Raw genomic sequence first — 26623 nt, 5'->3', positions numbered from 1 at the left:
TTGATTGAGAACTAGATGTGGTCTCAGTGACTAAGAAAAATCAATATAAAAATATCAAATGTTCTATTTGACTTCTCTTTGCACTTCATTTGACTAGTGTTACTATTTCACTGTATAAAAAGTGCGATTTTTTAATACACACTATTTAACTTTTTTTAGTGTTTATCTTTTTTCTACAAGATCAAATCTATTATTTCCATATATATATATAGGTTAATGGTTGATTATGTTTAATATCTTTCTATTGTTATGAATGCCATTTTTCTGTTTTGGCCTATCTTTTTGTAGGCATTGCTTCTATATATAGTTGTTATGGTTTTACTTCTCTTTTTGTATTTAATGGGTTGATTTTTTAGTCTAAATTAAGGAATAAAGTTTATTTTTACCACAACTTTCATTTATATTATTACGGTTAGAGTTATTAGAGTAGATAGGGATATTAGATCTTTATCATTGGTGTTTTTATGCCTCTTAAACTTATTCGAGGAATGTTTATACTAAAATAATCTGAAGTATAAATTAACAAAAATATTTAAGTATAGTTTTTCTTATTTCATTTAGTCTGGTCATTATTATTTTCATATATATATAGTTGAAAAGTTGATTATGTTTAATAACTTCAAATGGTTATGAAGACCCTTTTATGTTTTGGCTTATCTTTTTATAGTCACCGCTTCTAAATGTAGCCATTTTGGTTTTAATGGGCTGATCATTTTGTCTGAATTAAGTAATGTTATTTATTTATATCATAACTTTCGTTTATATTATTATAGTTATTGTTATCAAAGTAGATTGAGATATTAGATTCTTATCATTGGTGTTTTCATGCCTCCTAACCTACTTGAGGAATCTTTACACAAAAACAATTTTAAATATAAATTAATGAAAATATTTTAGTATAGTTTTTCTTATTTCATTTACTTTGACTGAGAGTTAAAACTATTATTTTCATATATGTAGTTGGATTTTTTTTTAAATATAAATTAATGAAAATATTTTAGTATAATTTTTCTTAATTTATTTACTTTGGCTAGGAGTCAAAACTATTATTTTCATATATATAATTGGAAGGCTGATTAAGTTTAATAGCTTTTGATTGTTGTGAAGACCCTTTTATGTTTTGACCCAACTTTTTCTAGTCGTTACTTCTAGATATAGTCTTTACAATTTCACCTCTCTTTGAATTTAATGCGTTGATTTTTTAGTCTGAATTAAGCAATGGAGTTTATTTTTATCATAAATTTCGTTTGTATTATTTTTGTTAGTGTTATTAGAGTTAATAGGAATATTGGATCCTTATAATTGATGTTTTCGTACCTCCTACACCTACTCGAGGTATGTATAAAAAACAATTTTAAATATGAATTAGTAAAAATATTTTGCTATAGTTTTTTCTTATTTCAATTAGTTTTGTTTAATCGAGAGCCAAAACTATAATTTTCATATGTATAATTGGAGGACCGATTATGTTTAATAACCTTTAGTTGTTATAAAAGCTCTTTTTATGTTTTGACCTATCTTTTATAGTCTTTGCTTCTAGATGTAGCCTTATGATTTTACTTCTCTTTTGTATTTAATGAGTTTAGGGTTTAGTGTAGATATTGATATTAGATCCTTTCATTGGTATTTTCTTGCCTCTTAAACATACTCAAGGAATGTTTGTAATAAAATAGTTTAAAATATAAATTAGTAAAAGTATTTTAGTATTGTTTATCTTATTTCATTTTGTTTGACCGAGAGTCAAACCTATTATTTTCATATCTATCTAAATACATTTAATAGCTTCTGATTGTTTTGAAGGCCTTTTTTATGTTTTGGCCTATCTTTTTTATGGTTATTGCTTCTTGATATAGCCGTTATGATTTTACTTTTGTATTTAATGGGTCGATCTTTAAGTCTTAATTAAGCAGTAAAATGTATTTTTTTTCTTCATAATTTTCATTTATATTATTATGGTTATTTTTATTAGAGTTGATTAAGATATTTGATTCTTATCATTGATGTTTTCATTCCTCCTAAACCTACTCGAGGAATGTTTTCATGCCTTCCAAGCCTAGGAATATTTATACTAAAACAGTTTAAATATAAATTAATGAAAATATTTTAGAATAATTTTTCTTATTTCATTTAGTTTGGTCGAGAGCCCAAACTAATATTTTCATATATATATATATATAGTTGGGGGCTGATACATTTAATAGCTTTCGATAATTATAAAGGCTCTTTTATGTTTTGGCCTATCTTTTTATAACCATCGTTTCTAAATATAGTTGTTATGGTTTTACTTCTCTTTTGTAATGGATTGATCATTTAGTCTGGATTCAACAATGAAATTTATTTTTACCATAACTTTTGTTTATATTATTACGTTTAATGTTATTAGAGTAAATAAGGATATTATATCCTTATCATTTGTGGTTTCATATCTCCTTAACCTACTTGAAGAATGTTTATACTAAAATATTAGTAAATGTCAATTAATAAAAAGTGGTATAGTATTATTTTTCTTATTTCATTTAGTTTGGCCAAGAGTTAAAACTATTATTTTCATATATAAAGTTGGAGGGTTGATTGAGTTTAATAGCTTCCGATTGTTATGAAGGTCCTTTTATGTTTTCACTAATCTTTTTATAGCCATTACTTCTGGATATAGCCGGTGGTTTTGCTTCCCTTTTGTATATTATCGGTTGTTATTTTAGTTAATTAACTAATGAAATTTATTTTTATCATAGCTTTCATTTATATTATTATGATTAGTTTTATTAGAGTAGATAGGAATATTAGATATTTAGTATTGGTGTTTTCATGTCTCCTAAACCTACTCAAGGAATATTTATACTAAAACAATTTTAAATATAAATTAATAAAAATATTTTAGTATACTTATTTTGATTTTATTTTGTTTGGCTGAGAGCCAAAACTATTATTTTCACATATATATATATACATGAAGGGATTCACTTACTTCAAGTTTAAGTTTTGGTACATTGCATTCAATAACTTTTGTTTTACAAATGTTATTGATCTAACATGTAAATTAAAAGTGTTTTTTTTTTTGTAAAGATAGGAAAGATTACAAAGATGGTCGTAATGAGGATTGAACCTAGGTCTTCATGCTTCTAACTACTCCAACCCCTTCCCACCCAACCACTAGGCTAATCCTAATGGTCAAATTTTAATGTATATGCTAAGTTTAAAAAAAAATTAAATTTGAAAATATGATATTTTATTATATAAATTCAAATTAGTATAAAAAATACTTTTATGACTATCCATTAATTTGAATTAATAAAATTGAGTATTAAATATTTTTTTATTTTTATTTTTAAATTTATAAACTTCATTTATACATTAAGACCTTTTAGTTATATATATTTAAAAATTTTGAAATTTATTTGATACTTTGGTTTATTAATTAAAATTGATGGATAGTCATAAAAGCCTTTAATACATTGATTTGCATTTATGTAACGAAATATTATATAATTTTCAAATTTTTAAGAAATTTGTAGACATGATTTATACATTAAGAACTTTTAATTTAATGATTGGATCATTAAAATTTGATTTAAAATGTGAGTTATTAAATATAGTCGAAGAAAGTGGATACCTCTCTCCCTCCCTCCCTCTCTATCTCCCTCTATATATATATAACATAAATTTTAAAATTCAGTTGTGTAATTAATATTACTATAAATAAATAAAATAGTGATAATAATTATTCTATCATCTTAATAGATTTATAAAATATAATTTTACAACGAAAATCAAATGATTATTTCATTATTTTAATAACTAAAATATATAAAATATAAATATATAACATGAATCAAATAATAATATTTATATGCCATAAGTCAAATAATAATATTTCTTCTATTACCTAAATTATTAACATATTAAAATACATATATAATATAAAATTTTAAATATATTTTTAGTCCTTAAAAATTAAATATTTTAATTTTAATTTATGTAAAATTTTTTTTTTATTTTTTATCCTTCTAAAATTTGAATACTGTATCTTTAGTCCATACTATTATGTTTTTTTCTAATTACTTGTGTGTTTATTATTATTAAATTAATAGATGATCTTAGATATCTCAACTATAAAGTTTTAATGATAACAAATACAAATATTTTTATAAGAAAGTTTTTAAAATAAGACGAATGTTTTATATAAGACAAATGTATTAAGACAATCCGTTATCTTGATAAAAGTGTTTAACAAATGAAGTACTTCATCTATAAGACCTTTACTTTGAATTAACATCATTTATAATATTTGATAACTAAATGGATCTTTATGTATATTATTCCTTAAAAGATTGAAGCAAAATAACCTCCTTGGTACCCACAATGACAAAAGTGAAGGAGGATGTGTTTTTCCTTAAAAAAAAGACAAGCAAATCTCGTGAATCATGGAAATCTGTAGAAAAGTTGTTTTGAAATAACACGCACATGACTTCACTTGTTTGATACCTAAAAGGTGATAAGTAACTTCCATGATCAGATAAGAAATGACAATTTGGTGAAACACAATGCAAGCAATTAATGCACTAACGAACATTTCTCTCCACAAGGAACAAATATTAAAGACAGACAAAGCAAGTTTATGAGAGACACTTAAGGATTTGCAATAGTTGTCTTCACTGAAAATCATATAAAAGGAAGTTTGAAATTTATAAAGAAAGAGAGATCGATCATTGTAAAAATTATATTCATTCTTTTTTGTAAAAAAACTTTTTCAGTCAACTGGTTGTAACATGTATTGATAGTAAGACGAAAACAATAATGTTAGTTTACCCAAATTTAAATTTGTGTTATTGCTTTGAGCTTGGAAAAGCTAGTTTGTTAAAGAATAATTGGCTATTTGAAGCGTGGATAAACTTTGTGCTAAAGAATACTTAGATAGTTGCTTGAAGAAGAAAGTCAAAGAATACTTAGGTTAAGCTATAAGTGACTTTTGAAAGAATACTTGCATCTTTGCAAAAACAATAGAACTTCATTAGATTTGATCAAGAATTGGACATAATCTTGGTAGTTGAGATGAACCAGTATAAAATACTTTGTGTACTTTTGATTAACATTGTTTGCATTCTTACTACGTTTCATACTACTTCACTAATTTGAATTTTTTTTTGATAAATACTATTCAACGCTTCTTCTAGTGTCTTTTTTTTTTCCACAATTATATAGTCAAGTGACCATCTCGAGACTGGTATTCAAAGTGTTTATAATACTTTGTCAGCATATAATACCTCTAAATTGTTTGGTAGATCCTTAAAATAAATGTTATATGTATGTTTTAAAATTATTATTAGGGGCTAGAAATAGTATTTTTAGGTTTTAGAGTGATAAAAATTAAAGAGGAATATTTTGTAGGGGCCAAAACCAATTTTTGCTTATTTTACAAGAATAAAAAAAAGTGTTTACAAAATTTGGAAGGATGAAAAATAATGAAATTTTTTTACAAGAATCAAAATCAAAACTCGATTATCTTATAGGGATCAAAAACATATTTAAGCCTAATATAATTTTTTATGTTAATAATACATCAAACAAACATTTAACCAATTAAATTAACATATTAATAATACCAAGAAAAAAATGAACATATTAATCAATAATCAACATTCAAACAAGGTAACTAAATCATTAAATCATCCATACCACATAATATAATATAATCAAATAATATTAACAAGGAAATAAAATTTTAAATATAAAATAAGAAATTTGGGGTTTAGTCATCTTTCACTTAAAGTCATTATGATTCTTGCATATAGGAGTTGTAGACTTTAATGATATCAAATGATATCCAACACAAGACAATTATAAAAGCAGTTAATTGGACCTTTAATGAATCATGTGAGTGACGTAGAGAGGATTTGTCCCTCTTGCATAATAGGAGATATGTCGCGGACCTCTAAATATTATGATACATGAAATATTTGTGGCAATGCAAGAATGAATCAATATTGGATATTGGGCTTATTCTTGTTTGAATGTCTCTTTAGGTATTGAGAAACATATGATTGGACTTAACAAAAATGATATACTTATGTCTCATAATCAATCAAATGCATATGGATGAATGGACATATTGTCCTACAATAATTATGGTCGGAGAAAAGTTGAAATTAGATCATTGATTTACTTTCTTTAATTAGGGGTTAGTGACACATTGCTAGATGTCAATCTTTGTCTATAATATTTAATATAATGATGTTAAATATTATTGTCAATTAAGTAAGAACCCATGGAGACAAAGAAAACATTTGGGGCAAAGTATAGAATTAAATATGATTTAATTCATTGATTGACAATAGATTTAATCAAATGTGATTTAATTAAATGGACATGATATTGGGTTTGTATTGGACAAGCTCAACAAGAAGGCAAATTAGGTTAACAACAATTTATTAATACAGAGGTTAAACTAATTATATATGTGCATCTTTCTATGAGAGAAAAATAAAGAAAAGTCTTTATGACTTTTATGAGAGGCACAAAACTCTAGCCATGTCCAACCATTGCTTGCACTAAATCCTCGCCCTCGGCATTACTAATGTGGACTGATTAGAGGCATCATCCCTTTGGTGCTTGTTGATCAAAGAAAAAAAAAGTGTTTTTCCTTCAATCGCATAGAGGACTCTCCAAAAGCCATGAAGTGCACTACAAAGGTAAAACCTTGAACCCTAAGTGTGATTCTTACATTTAGTGTAATTTATGGGAAACAGGGTTTTTGCTCAAGAGTTCTCTTTTAATTGAATTTGTTTTTTTAAAAATTACCCATGAAATTCCAACAAAAAAATATATAATTAACCTTAGCTAAAAACATGTCATAATAGATAAATATCCCACATTAGGTATTTTTGTCCCAATGACTTATTTATTGTAATTACAAAACTTAGTTTCACAAGAAATTGCTTCCAAATAAGCACATAGGAATGTCATGTACTCTTTGTTGTCTTAAGTTTAATTTTGGCCAAGAAATTTTTTTATTTTTTGTTGGGTATTTCTCTGATAGGACATGTGACATCGAGGTTCAACTAGGATTTATTTTTCTTTATTTTTTAGGATAATTGTTATTTTAATGTATTAGATTTCATTTGGTTTCATTTTGTTAAAATGTGGTACTCTCTATGTTGAATATTTGGAATTAATTTTGATAAAGTTTTCTATTGAATTTTATTTATTCGTATATTATGGTATGTGGGGTAGAGGGTGTCACATAGTGGCTTAGTAATGTGAAATCAAAGTGATGCTTGGCCAGTTGAGAAGTCTATACAAGAGTCTATCAAAGTCCAAGCTTTGCCCAATAATGTGTTATGCATCTTTATTGCATTGTATATTGTGATTGAGTCCATCCATTCATGCATAGTTTGTTTGGTAGATCTTTATGATCTTTTACCTTGGCCTTATGAGGCTTATGATGGAACTTCTCATCTATGATTGGGACGAGGGGCAACCATGTGCAGTTATGTTACCTCAACTTACTATAGATAGATCTTTGTTCTAGTAGAGAGTAGATTAGATGATGTGTTTCTTTCATTACTCCTAGACTATCTCATATATGTGTGCTTTATGTGAATTGAGATTGGTACCACATACATATAGATGTAAAAGCACAAGGGTCAATGCATCTTGTGTGTTGAGTTGGGAATGTGTCCGTGCTTAAGATGTGATTTGTTATGTACTTATAGATACTACATCGCATCTTGTATATGTCTTTGAACATATGTGAGATATATTTTCATTCATGTTTTTGGTTGTTTTGTTGTTTATTGTATGCGTTGATTGCTAATGCAAGTGAGCATGATCATCTTGAGTAAGATGAGATTGTAAGAGACGAAACTTAGGCTTCTTAGTTTTATTTATGGATCGTTCTAATTAGCTTGTGACATCGAAGTTGAGGTTTAGTCATGTTGGGTTTATTAAGAACATGTTTTAATTCATTTTTTATCTTGGTTTTATTATTTTTATAGAGATTTTTGTAATGGTTGTTTAGTGTTTATTTATGATCTTTACTTATGTTTCTTTTATTAAAGTCTTTTACTTAGTTAAAAAAAAGTGTTGTGAATCATTTTGCCCAAGAATTACAGTGTTATTATATTTAATTGTTGTATTTTATTAATTAAAATTAAAACAATTTGGGGGTAGAATAGTGTTACAAGAGGTAAGTCAAATACTACTTAGATTGAACCAATAATAGTTTGAGAAATAGTTCCTCACAAGCTTGCTTTGTCTGTCTTCGTTACAAGTTCCTTAAGAAGATGAGTGATAAGTGTCCGTTGATGCATTAAATACTTGCATTAAATGTGTTTCACGAAATGGTCACTTCTTATTTGATCAAAGAGATCACTTATCATTTTTATGATACCAAACAAATGATCTGTAACATATGTCAATAGGAATAAATTCTGTGTCAACTTTTGTTGACTTTCTCTATGATTTTTAGGATATGTTTGTCCTTAGTTTTAGTGTATGACTTATTTCTCTTTAACAAATCTGCGAGTTCTAGAAAGTTTTTTAGTTTTAAAGAATCATTCAAATATGCAACAAGTAGTTATTAGTCTTTATATATGACATGCATTTAAGATTATATAAAGATAAACTATATGTTTTATCTCATGACATATTGTCTATTTAATGAATTTCGTCTTATATATCATCTAATTTGCATTTCTCAAAAAACATTTTCTTTTAAAAAAATGTTATATCGAAAGTTTTAGAAATTCAAAATCATCTTTTAATTTAACACTTATAAATATAAAAGAAATAAAAGTTAAATATAATAATAGAATTAAAGCTAAAAATATAGAAGAAATAAAAGTTACATACATGAGTAGAATTGAGGTTGAATGTAAATATAGTGGAGGGAAATAATTCAGAGATGTGGAATGAATCAGAAAGAAAAACGAATAAAAGAGAAAAATAATAATTAAAGTAGTAGGTATGAATAAGGTATTTCCGATGATAAAACATTGGGAGAAGGAAAAATAAAGATACCGAAAAAAGTGAATAATAAATGAAGAAGATAATTATTAATTTTATATTATTATTATTATTTAATAATAAAATAATCTTAAAACGGTAAGAAGAAAAACAGTTACCAACAAAACTATTATTTTTTGTTACATATATAAATATAGAATATGTATTGCTATATATTACTATTATTTTTCAATTGTATTTTATTATTTTTTTCCTTTTCTCAGGGGCTTTTGTGTTTCTTTCTTACCTCATTTGCGTTTGTTTCACTTCCCCAAACTCAGCACAAAACTTGTGTTCCTTTTGAGAGATAATCAGAGAAAGAGAAAGAGACAGAGACACAGACGGAGCAACATCAACACAATCTTTCCGAGGGTATTATATTTTTCAATTTCGCGTCTTTCATTGTGGGTTCAATTCTCAGGTACGATATGAATGATCACACACTCACACTTAACTTTTGAAGCTCAGTTTTGAACCAATTTTGGATTCAATTGGTGCCATTTTTTCGTTTTTTACTCTCAACCCTTTCTCTCTTACACTCTTTTCTTTAACCCCTTTTGGTTCATTCAAAGTGAGAACCTTTCAGTTTTTTTTTTCCTACCCATTTTTATTTTTGCTGTTAAGATTGTTTTTGTGGTTTCTATTCACTGTCGTTACCAGAAAACCTTTCGTGGGCATTCTCTATTTTCTTTTTTTGGTTCTTCGAACCCTTTATTTGTTTAGTTATTTTCTTTTTTCGTTTCCTGTTTTTGTTTTGTGATTGATTCTGGTGAAGTAATTTGTTGTTTGATACACCAGGAGAAACCAGTCTCGTTTCCAAGAATTGAAGAAATCAGTCAAGCTTCTGTTTCCAACAATTGTAGAAAACAAGGACTTAGTATGTATTGGCATTCCCTGCATCTGTGAAATGTTACAGAAAAAAAAAGTAAAAGAAGAAAACTTGGGAAATTTAGTTTGATATCTTCATGTGAATGACTAAACAGTTTCTTTAATTTTTCATTGACATCCATAAAGACATAAGGGCACCTTTCAAATCTTACCGAGCCAACAAACAGATACCTATATTATATATATATATATATATATATATATATATATATATATATATATATATATTGAACGGCAAATGTTAGTAAATTACTAAGTTATGTTAGTTGGGGGATTCGAGCTCATTCCTTCCTTATCACTCCATATATTATGTGTCACATGGAATATTCATTTATTTGGAGCATGCTTTCATTTACTAATAGGGTCAGTGGTTTTCAACTTGATAAAAAAATGATTTTTTGCTTTGGTCACCTGTTGTTGTTCAGGCTTTGATTTAGAGCATTGATGTCTAATCCATTTGAGTACCATATTTTCAATATTGGAATCATTGAGGTTTTGATGACTTTTTGCACCATTTCCAATTGCAGGTTTGTTACAAGAGAAAATATTACATTATCGAGGATTCAGAATTTCAAATAAATATTACATGTATCTGAGACTTCTTTAATAAGAAGTAACCATGCCAGGCATTCCTGTTGCGGCTCGTGCAACCTCGTATTTTGTCTTTCAGACAAGGACTATTTTACTTTTGACAAAAGCATTGTACAACATAACCAGTGATTGTATCTATTTTCCCTGCAGAAGCCATCCTGATGCTTGTGAACATTTATCTGCGGAAGAGGAGCTTGCAGCTGAAGAGAGCCTTTCAATTTATTGCAAGCCCGTAGAACTATACAACATTCTTCAACGACGTGCCATGAGAAATGTACTCTCTGATTAGCTAAAATTATCTGCCATTGTAATAATATTCTACGTAATTATTTATCATTTGTTTTAGAACATCTGTGAAGCACAGGGCTGACTGTATTCTTGGTGTCATTATTGTCTCGTAAATTTTCTGGTCCCTGAAGATTTGGGCATCCTATAAACTATTATGGCATGTTGTAATGCTAATAGAATTTGTCTTTGATATTCAGCCATCATTCCTTCAAAGATGTTTGCACTACAGGATAAAGGCAAAACACAAGAAGAGGTAAACTTATCATGTATAGCTTTCCTTCTCCAACTTGCTCTCTTTTAACAGATTACATCGGTTATATGCCTTATGTCCATGGGTTTATATATGCTAAGTTCAGTTTAAAATTAAATAAAAAGATTTTTTTAGTCATATCTGTGTCTTGACTATTGAAATGAACATTTTGTGATTAAGATAGATTCATATATTTAATACCATATGTGAAACTTGGGAACTGAGAAACAAAATAAATGTGTGTATTTTTGCTTTCTATTATCATAAAATTTGTGGCAACTTTGGTCTGTGATATAAAGAAGACTTGGGGACACTTAGTTGAATGAAAAAGTTTCTAAACTTACACTTTGGATGTTTGTTTTTTTTGTGGTTCTAAAATGAATTATGATTATCCAATCAAATAGTTCTTGAGTAGTATCAAATCAGTTCTCAACAATGTATTCAGTAATCTCGTTCCTTCTGTCTTAATCATTTCTTATTTCTTTTAATAAGAAAATAAAAAATTCTTGTTCTGTCTGTGATGATGAAGATTTTTTTTATCCAAACCTCCTTGCAATTCCTTTTCTTGCTGCATGGTGTTTGATTATTCTTTCAGATAAGCTTGAACTTACTGTAATTTTTGTTGATTTCATGAGACTTTGTCTTCATTCTGTTTTATCTGAATATAGTTTAGTACATATAAATATTGATTTTGATATGCTAATGAGATATATTATTTGGCATATTTAGAATACAAATGACAGTTTCCTTGACGCGGACAATTACTGAAAGCCAAAATGTTTTTCCAATGCATATCTGTCTTGCAAGGCGGGTTACTGATCATGGAGTTTCAAGGGTAGGCTACTGCTTATTTCTTAGTAACCAGTTTCTTATTTCTTAGTATAAAATATCTTATATATAATAATTTTTCTACTGTATAATGCTTTTTGTTTTAATTTATCGAAAACAAACAAAAGCATTCTGCTGTGTATCGAATTGGTCGGATTTTCATCTTTCGGAACTCCCCTGGAATTGATTTGAATACTCAAGTCCAAGCAAATTTTACACTCCCTGAAGTCAACAAGTTAGCTGAGGAAGCTAGATCTTGCTCACTTGATATCTTGTTTGTCAGCACTGCCACTGGTATGTACATGCCTATGTGATTCAATTGTGATAAAAACATCTATAATTTTTGCTGAGTTCCTTATTATGACTATTTACTAGCAGTGGATAACTCAAATTTATCAGCTGGAGCTAATTCGAACTCTATGCCTTTGGATCTGAGTCATCTTGCTTTTTTTGAATGTAAGATGTGCTTTAATTGCTAAAACATGTTTAACTTTGTTACTTTGTTATTTGAGCCCCCACTTTTTTTAATTTTGTTTAACTAGAGGGGTATTGGCTCTGTTCACAATGTGCTTCTAGTGGGTCTCAAACCCTTTACATTGCTTGTAAGGTCCCCTCACCTGAAGCTCTGTTTGTGTACTGTGCCACACCTCATGGTTACTTGAGCTACTTCTAGTTTACACTTCTGTATGCTTTTCTCTTTTTTACTTGACCATCAGGTTGTTGTTGGATTGTTGATCCTCTTCTATTTCTGTATGCCTTTCATTCATAATGAATTCATTGTATATAGTATCTATAAAATAAAAAAAGTTCCCCTAAGTCCCTTTGAAAATCAATTTGCCTCAGTGGTCAAATCGGGAATCATAATTTTTTGTTTAGTTTTTTTGATTTTGAATCTGTGAATTGTGAACCATAACGTATCGTACATAAAGGGTCCAAGGTTGCCTAAACATATAAAGCAATGCAAGTAAGCTATTTTTGAAAGATTGTTAAGCATGAATTTTTGACCCTAAAATCAAGGTTAATTAATTGCGGAATGATTCTAGGCTGATTGACAGCTATAAAATTGTGTACTTCTGCCTCTAGTAGATGCAGTTTGGGGAGGTAATGCGTGCTTCCACCTACAGCCTTTTATCTGCCTCTATATTGTGCATTTGTGCTCTTCTAAGCCCATTACTTTTTCTATCTAACTTTTGAACATAGTATTAGAGTCTCTAAGCAACTAAATGGTCAGAGATCTGATCTTTGTCACCCCTCATTCATAGACAAATTATAATTTTGGCGCAATTAGAGATGGAAATTATTACTAATCTGTACCAGAAAGCCTAAGCAAGGATGAGTTGTTTTTTGACAATATTTATTAGTATCAACCTTGAATTTTGTTGTGACCCAATGAAATGATTTGTTGTCTTAATGTTCTACTACCATGAACTTAAGGAACTTCATAATGGATGGTAAAAATCTATGGTCTATTGAACATCATTAGATTGATTATCTAGTGATATATATATATATATATATATATATATATATATATATATATATATATATATATATATATTAAGTCTACTTGGTCATTGAAATTATAGGATTTAGTAATTAGGTAGTGAAGGGACAAAGAGAAAGTTGAGAATCCAAATAATTAGATATTTGATTGATATGGTGTGTTGATAACTTGATACAAAATACTGTCCGTTGTCTTATTTTATATACTAATAATAGATTGATTATCTACTTATTTCTGATATATATATATATATATATATATATATATATATTTGAAGTCTATTTGGTCATTGAAATTATAGGATTTAGTAATTAGGTAGTGAAAGGGAACAAAGAGAGAATTGAGAATCTAAATAATTAGATATTCGATTGATATGGTGTGTTGATAACTTGATACAAAATACTGGCCCTGTGGTCTTATTTTATATACTAATAACTAGGTCAATTACTATTGTGGTGTCACTAAGACAAGCCAAAGTCCACTATAGTATGACTACTAACCAAAGTTAATAGGTTCACAATAGTCTCCTGTTCATGGTATGAGTATGGATATGCTATGAGTATGGATATGCTGTATGTGACCTTATCATGTATTGGTGTATTTGTAAGGAGGCTGTACATTTTATATACTGTTAGGTCAATTACTATTGTCGTGTTACTAACATAAGCTGAAGTCCACTATTGTATTACCACTAACCATAGTTGATAGGTTCACAATAGTCTCCGACATGTGGTAGGAGTATAGATATGCAGTATATGACCTTGTGATTATTGGTACAGAGGTGATACACATAGTCGGTACACTACCAATACTTGCACAGTGAATCTGCCTTCATATTTTGAGAAGTTTCTAGTACTGATCTGGTTTCTACATTTCCAACCATCATGACACATTGCACAAGCCAAATGTTGCCAAGCATTATCAGCGTTGTTGTATAGTAATTACCATCCAATTCAACAAGATGTAGGAAGTTCAATTGACAGTAAAGGTGCCTCAATCTAATGCAAAGGCAAATTGAAGAGATCAACAACCCCATCCAAAGGCTAGAGTGTTGCACCTAGGCCTAATGCCCAAACCCAATAGGCTTGTCACTTAAATCAAGTTTGCACCCAATGGCTTTTGTGAAGTTTTCATTACCATCGAACAATAAGAAAAACTTGTTGTTGACCATTAGGTCCTCCTTCCATGCCTTCTTCACAAACACATTGTTCACTAAAATGCATGGTATAGTAAATACTGTCCATTATAACAAGATGTAGGAAGTTCAATTGATAGTGATGGCATCCATTCCTCCAAATTGAAGAGCTCAAGAACCCCATCCGAAGCCAAGAGTGCGTAGCGCCTAGACCTAATACCCAACCCAATAGGCTTGTTGCTTAAATCAAGTTTCACACAATGGCTTTTTGAAGTTTCCATTACCATTGACAACAAGAGCACGTTGTCGTTGACCTTTAGGTCCTCCTGTCATGCCTTCAACATGAACATTCGTTCACTAAAATGCATGCAATTGTTTGCACCCTTTTTGCCCTCAGCTCCTTTGACTTCTTAACACACTTGGCACATGCTTTTCTATGATTTCGTCAGGAATTGGTGAGAACCAATTTGCAAAAGTATTGCCAATTGGTATGCAAGTAACAATTCGTGGATTGCAGGGGTCAAGGTCGACTTATATTTCTGTGCTACTAGACCTTACTAAATAAGGAAACAAATTAATAAACACAATGAATAGGAAGTAGCTCCTAGGATTGCTTCCTCAATTTGATGAACAATTAATTCCACAATATAAGATCAGAATAGATAAGAAAATATCATGTGGAGTGGGCTCAACAAACTAGCTTGGGAAAGCTACTTAGGGATACGGGAGATGTTGGAGAGATGAGCATTATTAAAAAGATAACTTAGAAAGATAGAGGGAATGATTATCGTTGTTAAAATTTCTCCAAATGCTTCAAGCAACAAAACATCTGAGAAACTCAACGAACCTAGAAATTAAGTTAGATGCTGGTATGATTCACAACAAATAAAGTTATCATTGGAATGGTTGTTGGTGGACAGAGAAGTCACAATTTGTTGAGAAGTCCCACATCACCTGCTTCAATTATTTACGAGCGGTTTGTATTCCTATTTGACAACTTCACTTAATGCCAATTGGTTTCAAAATAAAATCTAACATGATATGAAAGCCTTTAGCCTACTTTTGTGGTTTTCAGACAGAATCTAGCATAGTATCAGATATAGAAATTATTACTGATCTGCCTTAATTACTGGGGTGTGGTTTATATATTTTGTTGATTAACTTCACTTAATGTCAAATTGGTTTTAAATAGAATTTAACAATATTGGTATGATTCATATGTGGTTAAGAAGCATAAATTGGGTATGGATCATTATTTTCAATCTCACTCTTAATTCTATGCCAACATTAGAAAAACGAAAAATAAAAAAGGCAACCTAGTGCATAAGGCTCCTACCATGTGGTTTTTAGGAAGGTATATGCGTGCAACCTCTCTCCGTATGCTAGTGGAGAGGCTGTTTCCTAGATTTGAACATTTGATCTCCACATCACAAGGCAACAAACTTACCATTGTAGCGAGGGTTTCCTTCAATTGGAAAAAGAATATCTCAAAAGCAAGGTTATCGATAATGGATAATGGTCTGTGGCGGACAAATATATATATACACAAAAATAATAGCAAAAAACTAAATAACAAGCAGCAAAAATAAATTAAAAATATTGGGAAAAAACCCAAGTCTCACATTGCCTAGAGATTAGACAATTAAATAATATATAAGTGGAAAGTAACTCTCACCTTACAAGTTGGTTTTGTAGGGTTGAGTTAGGCTCAAATCCATTATTCTAAGAAAAAACAACATGATATCAACTTAAATAGTTAATATCATAACAACAATACCATAATTCATCAGTCTCATAAAAATAATTGATTAAAACCCAACAAAAGGATGCAAATGTTTGACTTTGGTTAGATTGCTAGACATTGTCCTAAAAATAAGAATAAGAACAATAATAAATTCAATGTTAGAACTTAGAACAATATAGGAACTTAAACTAGACCCAACTAGTAGAAGAAGTAGGATTAAAAACGAAAAAATGTTGATGTGGACGCATCATTAGACGCAACAATAGATGCAAATGAAGGAAGAAGTAGCAAAAAATGACGTAAAAAAAAGAGAATGAAAAAATAGTCATCAACAAGTAGATGAAGAATAGATGAAGTAAAAAGTAGGATTAAAAATGAAAAAAAAAACCTATTGCTGCGTTCGGCGGAGATGTTCGTCGGAGTGTTGGGCCACTGTGGTTCAGGTTGCCGGTCGAAAAGGCGACTGGAGAGTGGTGGTCGAAGTTGAAGAAAGGTGACTGGAGAGGTTTACGAACCTAGGGTTCGTGTGAGTTGAGTGACTGCCATATGCGTTTGCGATTGCGAAGGAAGAACGAAGTGTGTCAAGCAAAAAAATTAAGGACTCACTCCATTTGGGCTTGGGCTGAAGCCCAAAAATAGTTTTTTTATTTTTAAAAACTGTCGTGACTGATGTTTAGGGTTTATGGTTTAGGGTTTAGGGTTTAGGGTTTATGATACCATGGCCATTGTGGGCGCCATAATGGAAATGGTGGACACTGCCATAAACCTTCATAAAATGGATGGCAAATGGCGGTTCAAGTCCAAATTGGGACATTTTTCCATTATAACGCCATTATAACCGTTATTTGACAACATTGCTCAAAAGGGATGAGATTCAGCAAGGACGGAGATTTCAAAAGAGCATACAAAAAATGAATAAAAATGTTCACAAAGCAAAACACATTGAAACAATAGTGAATAGAGGGAAGAACTTGAATTTTGATTAATGTATATTTGGTGCAGCCAATGGGAAAAAAAGAACTATTAGAAATGGGGACTGTACCAAATACAATCTCAAAAAGCTTACAAGGACTATTTTGGCCATATCTTTAGTCGATGTAGAACATTTTAACAAATGCTATGGATTTGAAGGCATTGTTGTAGTGGAGTGACATTTTTTGTGAACTCGGTGACATAATGGTGATGATACTGTCATGGAAGACGGTGCTGTTCGAATATCATGTTGAAATTATTGGATATAGGTATTGTGAACTGTGAAGGAGGAAAAGAGATAACAAAGATTGAATAATGAGTTATTAGATTGATATGGTGAGTGTTGATGATGTGATACAAAATACTGACCAAATGATATAATTTATACTAATAATTAGACCAAGTTCAGGAGTTGTATTGTAATGATAAGATGAAGGTCATTAATACGGGAAGAATATGAACACCCCTATTCAATAAGGAAAGAAAATCAGGAAATATAGTTAATAGGAAGTAACTCCTAGGATTAATTCCTCTTCTAGTTAACTAATTGATTCCTTTGTATTTTCTACAAATTGCGTAAGATATTCTAAAATATTCAAATACACAATAAAGATATTATGAAACATTCTATATATATTCTAGCACTAGTCATGGATTAACTTTTGCCAAACGATTTTTTTATGCATGATACAATTTCTCTTTCAATTTTCTTCATTTTGTGCTTGACAGCTGGAGAATACTGTCTTTGCGGGAAAGTATCTCTAGAATCACTTTATATGGCTTGGGATTGTTTTCCGAATTTTCGTTTGGGACAGCGAGCGGAGATCATGTCAACTGTGGATTTGCTTCCATGTATTCTGAAGGTATGATGATTAACACAATCTTTGTTTGGGTAGGAAACACCGTCATTACTTTTTGTGCTATTGTTTTTGGTATAAGAATCCATTTCAAGCTATATTATCCATTCTTCATTGTTTGATAGATTTACTAGTTCACAACTTCCTTTATTGTGCAGTCAGATTTTCAAAATATGGACACAAGAGTCTCCATTCAGCTTCCCTCTAATTTTGAGAATATGGTTAGTTCTAGCTTCAAAGTCATTTCCCACTGATCCAAAAATCCATACACTTAAAACCCCAAAACAGACTCAGATATAATATGGAGAATATTTGTTGACTTCTGTATATTGCTTTCCTGTTTTTTGGGTTTCTAAAGAGTACATCAAAGCAAGTACAGATCACAATTTCTGCTGAAGAGTTTGGGGCCAAAGAAAAATCTCCCTACCTTTCGTATGCAGGCAATGAAGTACCATCCTCATCATTATCTCATATGATTGGGTAAATTTTATTTTCTCATTAGAATCTATTACTATTTAATCATTATAGTTGCAAAGCTTGTGATTTCTCTGTTTCTATTAAAGTTCTTACAAAACTCAAGGTAAACAGTAACTTGGATAGAATTGCAAATTTGGAATTATTAGAGAAATTCCAGAGAGAATGAAAGAAAATATTATTGATTATTTCTGTTATGAAATACAAGGAAAGAGCAACTATATATAGTTGTAGAAGAGTGTAAGGCAAGATACACAAACCTAGCTTACATGATAAGCTAACTAACTAATAATAAACTAACTGAAAGTGACAGTGACTGGTGTCACTTTCAGTTATAAAAGAAACACTTACAAGGAAAAAGCAAAATACATCAATACAGAAAAAAAGAGTAAAATCCTATGCTTTTTAATACCCTCTGCAAGCTCAACAGTGTTAAATTTAGGCATAGTAACTAAACCCACACCGGGGGATACTTGTGCGACCCTGACCCGATTTTGATGGGAAAAACCCGCTTTGACCGGATATGGGTTTTTCCTGACCTGAAAAATTGGGTTAAGGTATGTAACTTTCTGCCCCCTACTCGCCCTACTGCTTTTTTTTATTTTTTTTTTAACATTTTTTTACAGCAAAAATAAATATAAATATAAAACTTAAATTTAAGTTAATACAAATTAATTATTTTAATAATTAAATAATTCAAATTATAACAATAATTAAGTAATAAACGTAAAATTATACGATTAATTAAAAATGTAATTTAATTCTTAAATTTTCTATTTATAAATTCTTTCTTATTTATTATTATTTATATATTATTTATATTATAATATAATTATGAACTTATGATTTAATTTATTTAAAATGTATGAGTAAATTAAAATTCTAAAAACAATATGTCATGGGTCCCCATGGGTTTATCCGAACCCGACAAAATCTGATGGGGATGGATTTTTAAAATATAAACCCGCCTTTTTAAAATCGGCTTCGACCTGTTCCGTTGTCATCTCTATTTGAATTTGAAGAAATCCACCACTCTAAGCTTGGATCTGAGAAGCTGAAACCGAGAGGGAGAGAAGCTTTGGTGACACTATATGCTAATAATCTTCAACAACACATCCTCTATGAAGGTCCAAATCAAGTTGTAGTTGGTAATGGTCATGGTTTGAACATAATCCACTGGTTCCTTAAATTTTACTCTCCTCTTAAACCTACTGTCTCTTTGTCTCTTTCCCATGGGAGTGTATCAGTGAGTTTTCACCTAACAAGTCAATTTCTCCCCAATTTTCAAAGCATATTTTCTCTAGGAGAAGAAATGCTATGTCTATATTTTTTGTCTTGCAACTCTTGCTAAAATTGAGGTGCAGCCAAGAAGGAAGCTGACAGAGTTCAGTGCGGCAGTGGAGGCTTTCCAGAATGGAGATTCATGAGGATGGCAGTTGTTGGAATCAAGTCATAGCAGTAGTTGTTGCCATAGTTATGAATCTTGGATAGTGAGTGGAGCAGCTAACCCACCCCCGCATAGCAGGATGAATGCTACCATGAACTACAGCACATAGACCCCTGACGTGGACAGAACAAAGTGAATGGATGTGAACAATGTAGAGAGTAGAGACTGCTGAATGGTGTGCCAGAGTTCCACAGGTTCATGCTGGAGATAGTGGGTTTGAGAGAAGGCTGGTGTTTGTGGCAACTGCTGTACAGGACACTATTCAGCTGGGAAATGGTCAGAAAATTGCTCAAAACAGAGGCCATAGGCCAATATTGTGTTTCCCAACCTTCTAAGAGATGGCTTCAATTTGCTGCAAATGTGGCCATCTTTTGGGCTGCTATGTCGATGACTAGAAAATGCTCCATGACAAGTACCACAGGAGCACCAGGAGGGTGTGACATTATGCCACTACAGCAACATTATTGCGAATGATTAACTACTATGGTTATTGCATTTCTCCTTAAGTTACTGCAATACTCAAGTTGGAATTGTAATTATGATTATATTGTGTTTGCTTAATGAAGTCCTTCTGTTCTCCAACCTTCTAGGATGGGGAGGCTTGTCACTTGATTGTTTGCTTTATTATCTTTTCTTTTTCTTTGTTAAATTCTCCCCCTGGTTATTATATCCATTATCTGAATAGAAATGAATTATCCTTGTTAAAAAGCCACTTGGAAATCCTCATATTCAGTAGTTAGCGTTAAATGCTAATTAACGATATGCTTTGTGATGTTTTCCTCTAATTTGGAGGAAGCAGATGCACATTTTTGTGGTTGTTTTTAGCAATAAGATACATATTGTGTTGGCTATTTTGGTATTTAGTAAATTTTGGATGTGCTCTCAGAGCTTGGAGCAATTTCTTTTTGCTAGTTTTAGAAGTTTTGGACAGAATAAGGATGCTAAAGCTTTATGGTGTGTATAAATTCTGCTTTCCTCGGGTGTCTTTGTTTTTGGTACATTGTCTTTGTTGAAGTGAAATGCTATCTGTTATTTATCTATCTTGCTTTAAGATAAGATCCTTTAGATTGCCTCCGCTGTTTAGCTTTACAATATCTTTTGAGTATCATTGGTGGGCATGCTGAAGTACTGGATAACTCTTTTATATTATTGTTGTTTATCTCTGTTCTCCCTTGTTGCTTTGTTTAAGGAAAATAACTTGTGTTCATTTGTAAAACTCCTTATTTGTAAAACAACAAAAAAGTAATGACACTGTTATTTAATTTCTATTAAATAAGTTGTGGTGTATATTTAACTATAAGCTGTTTGTATGGTTCAGGTTGAGGGAAGGAAATGTCATGTTTAATTACAGGTATTACATTTTAACTTTTCCATGCTCTTATTTGACTTGTATTTGGGTTTATGATCATGGGCTTTTAAAGGGGGTTGTCTTTGTCAGATATGCAGAGGGATTTGAGCACTCTTTTGTTGTGATGATTTATATTTTTTTCTGCACCCCATGTTTCCTTTGCTGTTAGAATATTTTAAGAAAATTTTGATCATTCATTGTATTCTTTTTCTCTCTTAATAAGTCTTTGTTTTATTAAAAAAAATTTCAGGTATTACAATAATAAGTTGCAGAGGACAGAAGGTAATGTATATATTATCTCTTTGTCTCTCAATTTAATGCATGATTGATTTCTTTCTCTTTATGGAGTAATTAATGTATTTGTGAAAATTTAGACAATGTTAACTAGATCCTGTAAAAGCTATTTCTGTGTTTCTTGAGTTTTGAGTATTGATTTTTATATTGTTTTACATTTCTGTTTTTCAAATTCAAAGGTCACTAAAGTTTGTAATAAGTGCGATACCATAGGACTTGAGAATAACATCCGAGCAGATTTTCTGCTTACACTTGGATTATGAGGAAAAAGGAATATTTTTTCTGATAATTCAAAGAGTGTGTATGAGATGTATCACTATTTATACAGCTTTGATCATAAAAAATATTAGTTATGGACTCGATTACTACTGGAAACATTGACCAATCAATCTAATTAGGGAATAAGTCTAATTAACTTTGTATGTAAAGAAATAATGCTCATGCTTCATATTTTGTACATGTTACAATGCTCCACTTAAAGTTGGTAAATGTATTTCTGTCATTCCCAACTTGTCAATTAGATCACAATTGTTTCATTGGTAGCCCCTTAGTTAGAACATCCAATATTTTATTTATTTAATTGTTAGAGTGATTATGCTGGTAGTATTTGTTTTGTACTGAACCACATATTAGCATAAATAGGAGTTCTAGGCTATGGTTTTGTATCATATTACATCCATCAATTGGATGTGACTATTTTGTGGTTCCTACTTATTGACATTTGACACTTGCCTAATTTTTATTATCTATGGGTTGTTGTATATTACAATGTTATATATTTTTTTCCTTATTGTCAATGTAATGTTTCTTGGCATATAACATATCTAGTAATGGAAACTTTGGATTGCAGTTACTGAAGATTTCACTTGTCCATTCTGTTTGGTTAAATGTGCTTGTTTTAAGGTTAAAACTACTTTCTCCTTTTAAATCAATACTTCTTCAATGTGATGCTGAAACCTGTTTCTAATGCTACCGGCATGACCTTTTTTAGGGTCTAAGATATCATTTGTCCTCGTCACATGATCTCTTCAACTTTGAATTTTGGGTCAGTAATATTCAAATTTCTTATTGCCATTCTATTCACTGAGCTGTATTGAACCACCAGTAATTAAGTATAAATAATTTTTCAGGTATCAGATGAATGTCACGCTGTAAATGTGTCTGTGAAAAATGATATCTCGAGATTGGAGGTGAGGACAGTTTGTGCTCAAGTACTTTCTTTTGTAAATATATTATTTTCTTTTGCAAATATATTATATTTAATTATTATACTTTGTCTTACAAACTGATGCTTCGCTAGATGCTTGGGAAGATTTATCTTTTTCATTTGGACCTCTAAGGTTTATCTCTTTCATTTGGATCTCTAAGTTGTTCTTGGGATACTTTGTTAGGCCCATAAGCCATGTTTCCCAAAAGATCACACCCAACTCACATTCACAGACACAATCCAAACCCCCAAAGTCACACGCCACATGATTGACCACACATAACTCACACACCCACACAATCACCGTCTTGATATCCCCCTCCCATGAACAAAAGCTTCTCTTCGGTAACTCCTTCCATCTTTCTGGTTATCTCTTAAATCTCATACCTTTCTTGCTGCCAGCGGCCACATGATGCTCAAAAATCAAAGAAATTACTCAATCACATTAACAAAAAGGTTAAGTATTTACTTAAGGGGTTGAACAAAGATCCCTTTCTGGGTGAAATTTTTTTGGTCCAAACAAAAACAATCAGCATGGTGTTTTTCGAACTCTGAGATATTGTTTGGTTTCGGAATCGTTCCCCACTGAACCATTTTGTTGTGGACGATATTTGAATATAAGAACGATTTTTGAAACCTTGGGCTTAATGTATGGATAATATGTTAGGTGTCCCGATAATGGGTCTAAGATAGGCTTCGGTACCAACTTAGAATATGGGTTTAGACCTAACTCAACCTTACAAAATTAACTTGTAAGGTAAAGGTTGTTTTCACTTATATATATTAACTTAGTCATATCACTAATTAATATGAGACTTGGGTTTTCCCCAACAGATTTTTCTTATATCCCACTGTATAGAAGAATTTTCCTCTGATCAGAGATAAATATCAGTAGTTCAGCAAGTAGTAGTTCAACTATTTCTCTTATTTGACACCTTGGTGCTCCTATCAGAATTTTCCTAGTCTTGTTTGGTCTTCCGCTATCAATTTTAATTGGGCTATATTTGTTTGACTCACTTTTTGCCCTGGGATTACTTTTTGAGTCTTTTCTTCACATGACAAAACCACTTTAGATTTCTATCATCTCTTAAATTGCTAGATCAGCATTCTTCTAGATACCTTCATTTCTAGTTTTATCTTGCATTTACATGCATGCATTTGAACATTTTCTACCATATCTTGTTGTGAGCTAGAATTTCTCTTTCAGTTTAAGAGGCACTGGCACTCTATATTCACAAACATTATCTTTTTGTCCAGGTTGTTGCTGATGATGTTGATCCAAGAGAGCAAACGTTTTTCTTTTGGTAAGCTATTTTATTTCTTCTACTATTCTGTTTTCTCTGGATTCATTCATAACATTTTATGAGATTCAGTTGCCATTCCATGTCTCTGCAGTGGAAAGCGCCTTAAGCGTAGAATACCAAAGGACCTATCTTTGAAAAATGCAGTGGGCTTAGAGGCTGCCTTTCCTGCAGCAGAGACTGATATTTTGGAGAAGGATGATGGTATGTTACTAACTTTTGCCACAATATCAACTATTTGAGTCAATCCATTAATTTTGTTAAAAACTTGTAGATGAGGCAAATGTATATATAGTTTTAGGCATATTATTTGTCTGCATGACAGATGTATGTATTTGATTTAATGCATCAAAATGAGGATTTTCTAACAATGTCACAATTGTCTATTTTCTAACTGTTTGCTCATATCATGTCAAAATCATATGATTTTTTTATATCATAAAAAGCATTATCCTATGTTAAAATAAATTTGAATGATGGTTTTGTTTTTCTTATTTTTCTCAAAAGGTTTATTAATTTCCTTTTCCGTATACGGTCATGGTCTTATTGTTAATATTTTTTTTTAGTTGGGGTTCTTACTCCAAAATATTGCATCAGTACTGCCAGTGTGTTACTGTTTAAGGAATATGTTACATGATGCTATGAGTCTATGACATTGCAGGGATTTCTGCCACAATTATTCGATCACATCCTGACAGAGACTCTGTCCAGTCATTGTCTGATTGTGATCAAGCGGTGCTTCATTTTGCCAAGACAAGAAAATTGTCGATTGAGCGTTCTGACTCACGCAAGTATGGCTTGTTTATCTATACATGGGAAACAAAAAAATGGCTCTTACTTTAGGAAACTTTTTGATGCATAATTACAAGGGTTCTCTCGTAACAACAATGTTAAGAGGAATGCTAGTAACATTCTCTCTACCACTCTTTTTCTAACACTTTGTTTTTTATTTAAATTTATTAGAAATCACAAATTTTGGTGGATTCTGCATCTCATTTAATGAGTCTATCTCTTGATTTAGTGGTGTGACCCACCAAAATTTGTGATTTCCAAAAAAATTAGCCAATAATAGACTGTCCCTACGTTCCTCAGATTACTATAAGGTTCCTGAAATACAAGACTTCCAAACAAAAATATATCTTCTTAAAATTTTAATGATGTTTTTGAAGCAATAATTTAATAACATAGTCTGACATATTGCTGTAAAGTTGACAGATCTATGATGCTCAATGGTTGAATTTATATTTCTTGTTCAATGTTTAGAATTATTTTGATGATACATCGAATTGATGGGTTGGTTTTGCATGTCAAGATGTTGCATTTGGGATGTTATTATACGTGTCAAGCTTACGATTTGTTTATTTGGGCATACTTTTTATTTATTTGTGTCAATTAATTTTCAAGAGCTTGAGTTTCTACTTTATTATTACAAAAGCAACATATCTAGGTTGAACGTAGTTTGTGTCATTACAAATAGTCAACTTGTGAATTTGGTATCTAATTGTTCTTCATATGTGGATTCCTGAACTGGTTTAGAGATGAGTGTGACTTTGATGAAATTTGTAGATTTTTCATGCATTGGTAGTGTTAGAGTAAATATCTAATATCCTTTTCTATTTGTGATTATCATTTTTTGCACCTGTAATTTTAGTGGACACACCTCTGACAAAAATTAGTTTGAAAACATTTCAGCAGTGCCCTCTTGAGGAAGCGACAATTTTTTCATTCTCACAAAGCTCAGGTGAAGCATAGCCGCTTATTTTATTTTATTTTATTTTTTATTTTGTGCTTGCTGTTGTGTGTTTATTTTTATTTTTTGCTGTTAGTTGCTGCAAAATATTCCTTTTAGTTTAGAAGTGGGAGTTTATGGACTGACTCTTCTCTTTAGTTTGGCACCTCAATGTTTTGAAATCTGTTGCTTCTTGTAATGAATTGATCAAGTGCCTTCATAATCCTAAATAAATACTCCCTCCTGTCCTTTTTATACGAAACAAATGATAGTGTAAAATAAACTATCATTTGTTTCTTATAAGAAGGTTTAGAGGTAGTATTTTAAAAGGTGGGTTCCTCTTTTACCTAGATACATATAAACTATCATGTTATATGATATATCATTATAATTAACTTTATAGTGAATAAATAAAAAGTAGCTGAATTCTATAATTATTTATTAATTAAAAATTAAATAAATCAATTATAAATTGAAAAAAATGCATAGTTAAATTTGTCATAGTATTAAATATATTTAGTATTAAAATATTGAATGTAGTCTGGATAAAGGGTTATGACATAATAAATAATCTCTCTGTCTCTGTCTCTCTGTCTGTCTGTCTGTTTGTCTGTTTCTCTCTCTCTCTCTCTCTCTCTCTCTCTCTATATATATATATATATATATATATTGGAACATAAGTTGAGAAGTGAATCAATGATGCAGCAGCACTCTTATCCAGCACAAAATACGAGAATACAATTTTTTTCAAAATATAGGATACAAT

At 30.6% G+C, this 26623-nt stretch overlaps 1 protein-coding gene across 11 annotated transcripts in view; it reads left to right on the top strand.

Moving 5' to 3' along the window:
• The first annotated feature begins 9209 nt into the window (after positions 1-9209).
• The window catches only part of EMF2 (VEFS-Box of polycomb protein), a 31360-nt gene continuing 13946 nt past the window's right edge, over positions 9210-26623 (top strand). For 2 of the 11 annotated variants that reach the window (XR_014428080.1, XR_014428079.1), the window contains exons 1-20: positions 9211-9421; positions 9799-9877; positions 10416-10542; positions 10630-10753; positions 10965-11020; positions 11747-11852; positions 11974-12139; positions 12221-12301; positions 17930-18063; positions 18216-18278; positions 18416-18537; positions 21297-21329; positions 21577-21608; positions 22471-22523; positions 22612-22665; positions 22751-22810; positions 24085-24131; positions 24223-24332; positions 24790-24919; positions 25821-25869. Coding sequence is in view for 9 of the 11 variants with exons in the window: in XM_083060446.1 (XP_082916572.1) it covers positions 10508-10542; positions 10630-10753; positions 10965-11020; positions 11747-11852; positions 11974-12139; positions 12221-12301; positions 17930-18063; positions 18216-18278; positions 18416-18537; positions 21297-21329; positions 21577-21608; positions 22471-22523; positions 22612-22665; positions 22751-22810; positions 24085-24131; positions 24223-24332; positions 24790-24919; positions 25821-25869 (1455 nt within the window). In the remaining 2 variants the exon portion in view is untranslated. Of the gene's footprint in view, positions 9422-9798; positions 9878-10415; positions 10543-10629; positions 10754-10964; positions 11021-11746; positions 11853-11973; positions 12140-12220; positions 12302-17929; positions 18064-18215; positions 18279-18415; positions 18538-21296; positions 21330-21576; positions 21609-22470; positions 22524-22611; positions 22666-22750; positions 22811-24084; positions 24132-24222; positions 24333-24789; positions 24920-25820; positions 25870-26623 lie in introns of all 11 variants that reach the window. The other 9 variants (XM_083060449.1, XM_083060448.1, XM_083060444.1 and 6 more) reach the window with 9 other exon arrangements.

The sequence above is a fragment of the Cajanus cajan genome, chromosome 7 (genome assembly GCF_000230855.2).
Source record: "Cajanus cajan strain Asha chromosome 7, NIPB_CcT2T_4, whole genome shotgun sequence".
In the NCBI taxonomy this organism is placed as follows: domain Eukaryota; kingdom Viridiplantae; phylum Streptophyta; class Magnoliopsida; order Fabales; family Fabaceae; genus Cajanus; species Cajanus cajan.
Note: the sequence above shows the minus strand (reverse complement) of the source record. Positions and strands in the feature narration are given on the sequence as shown.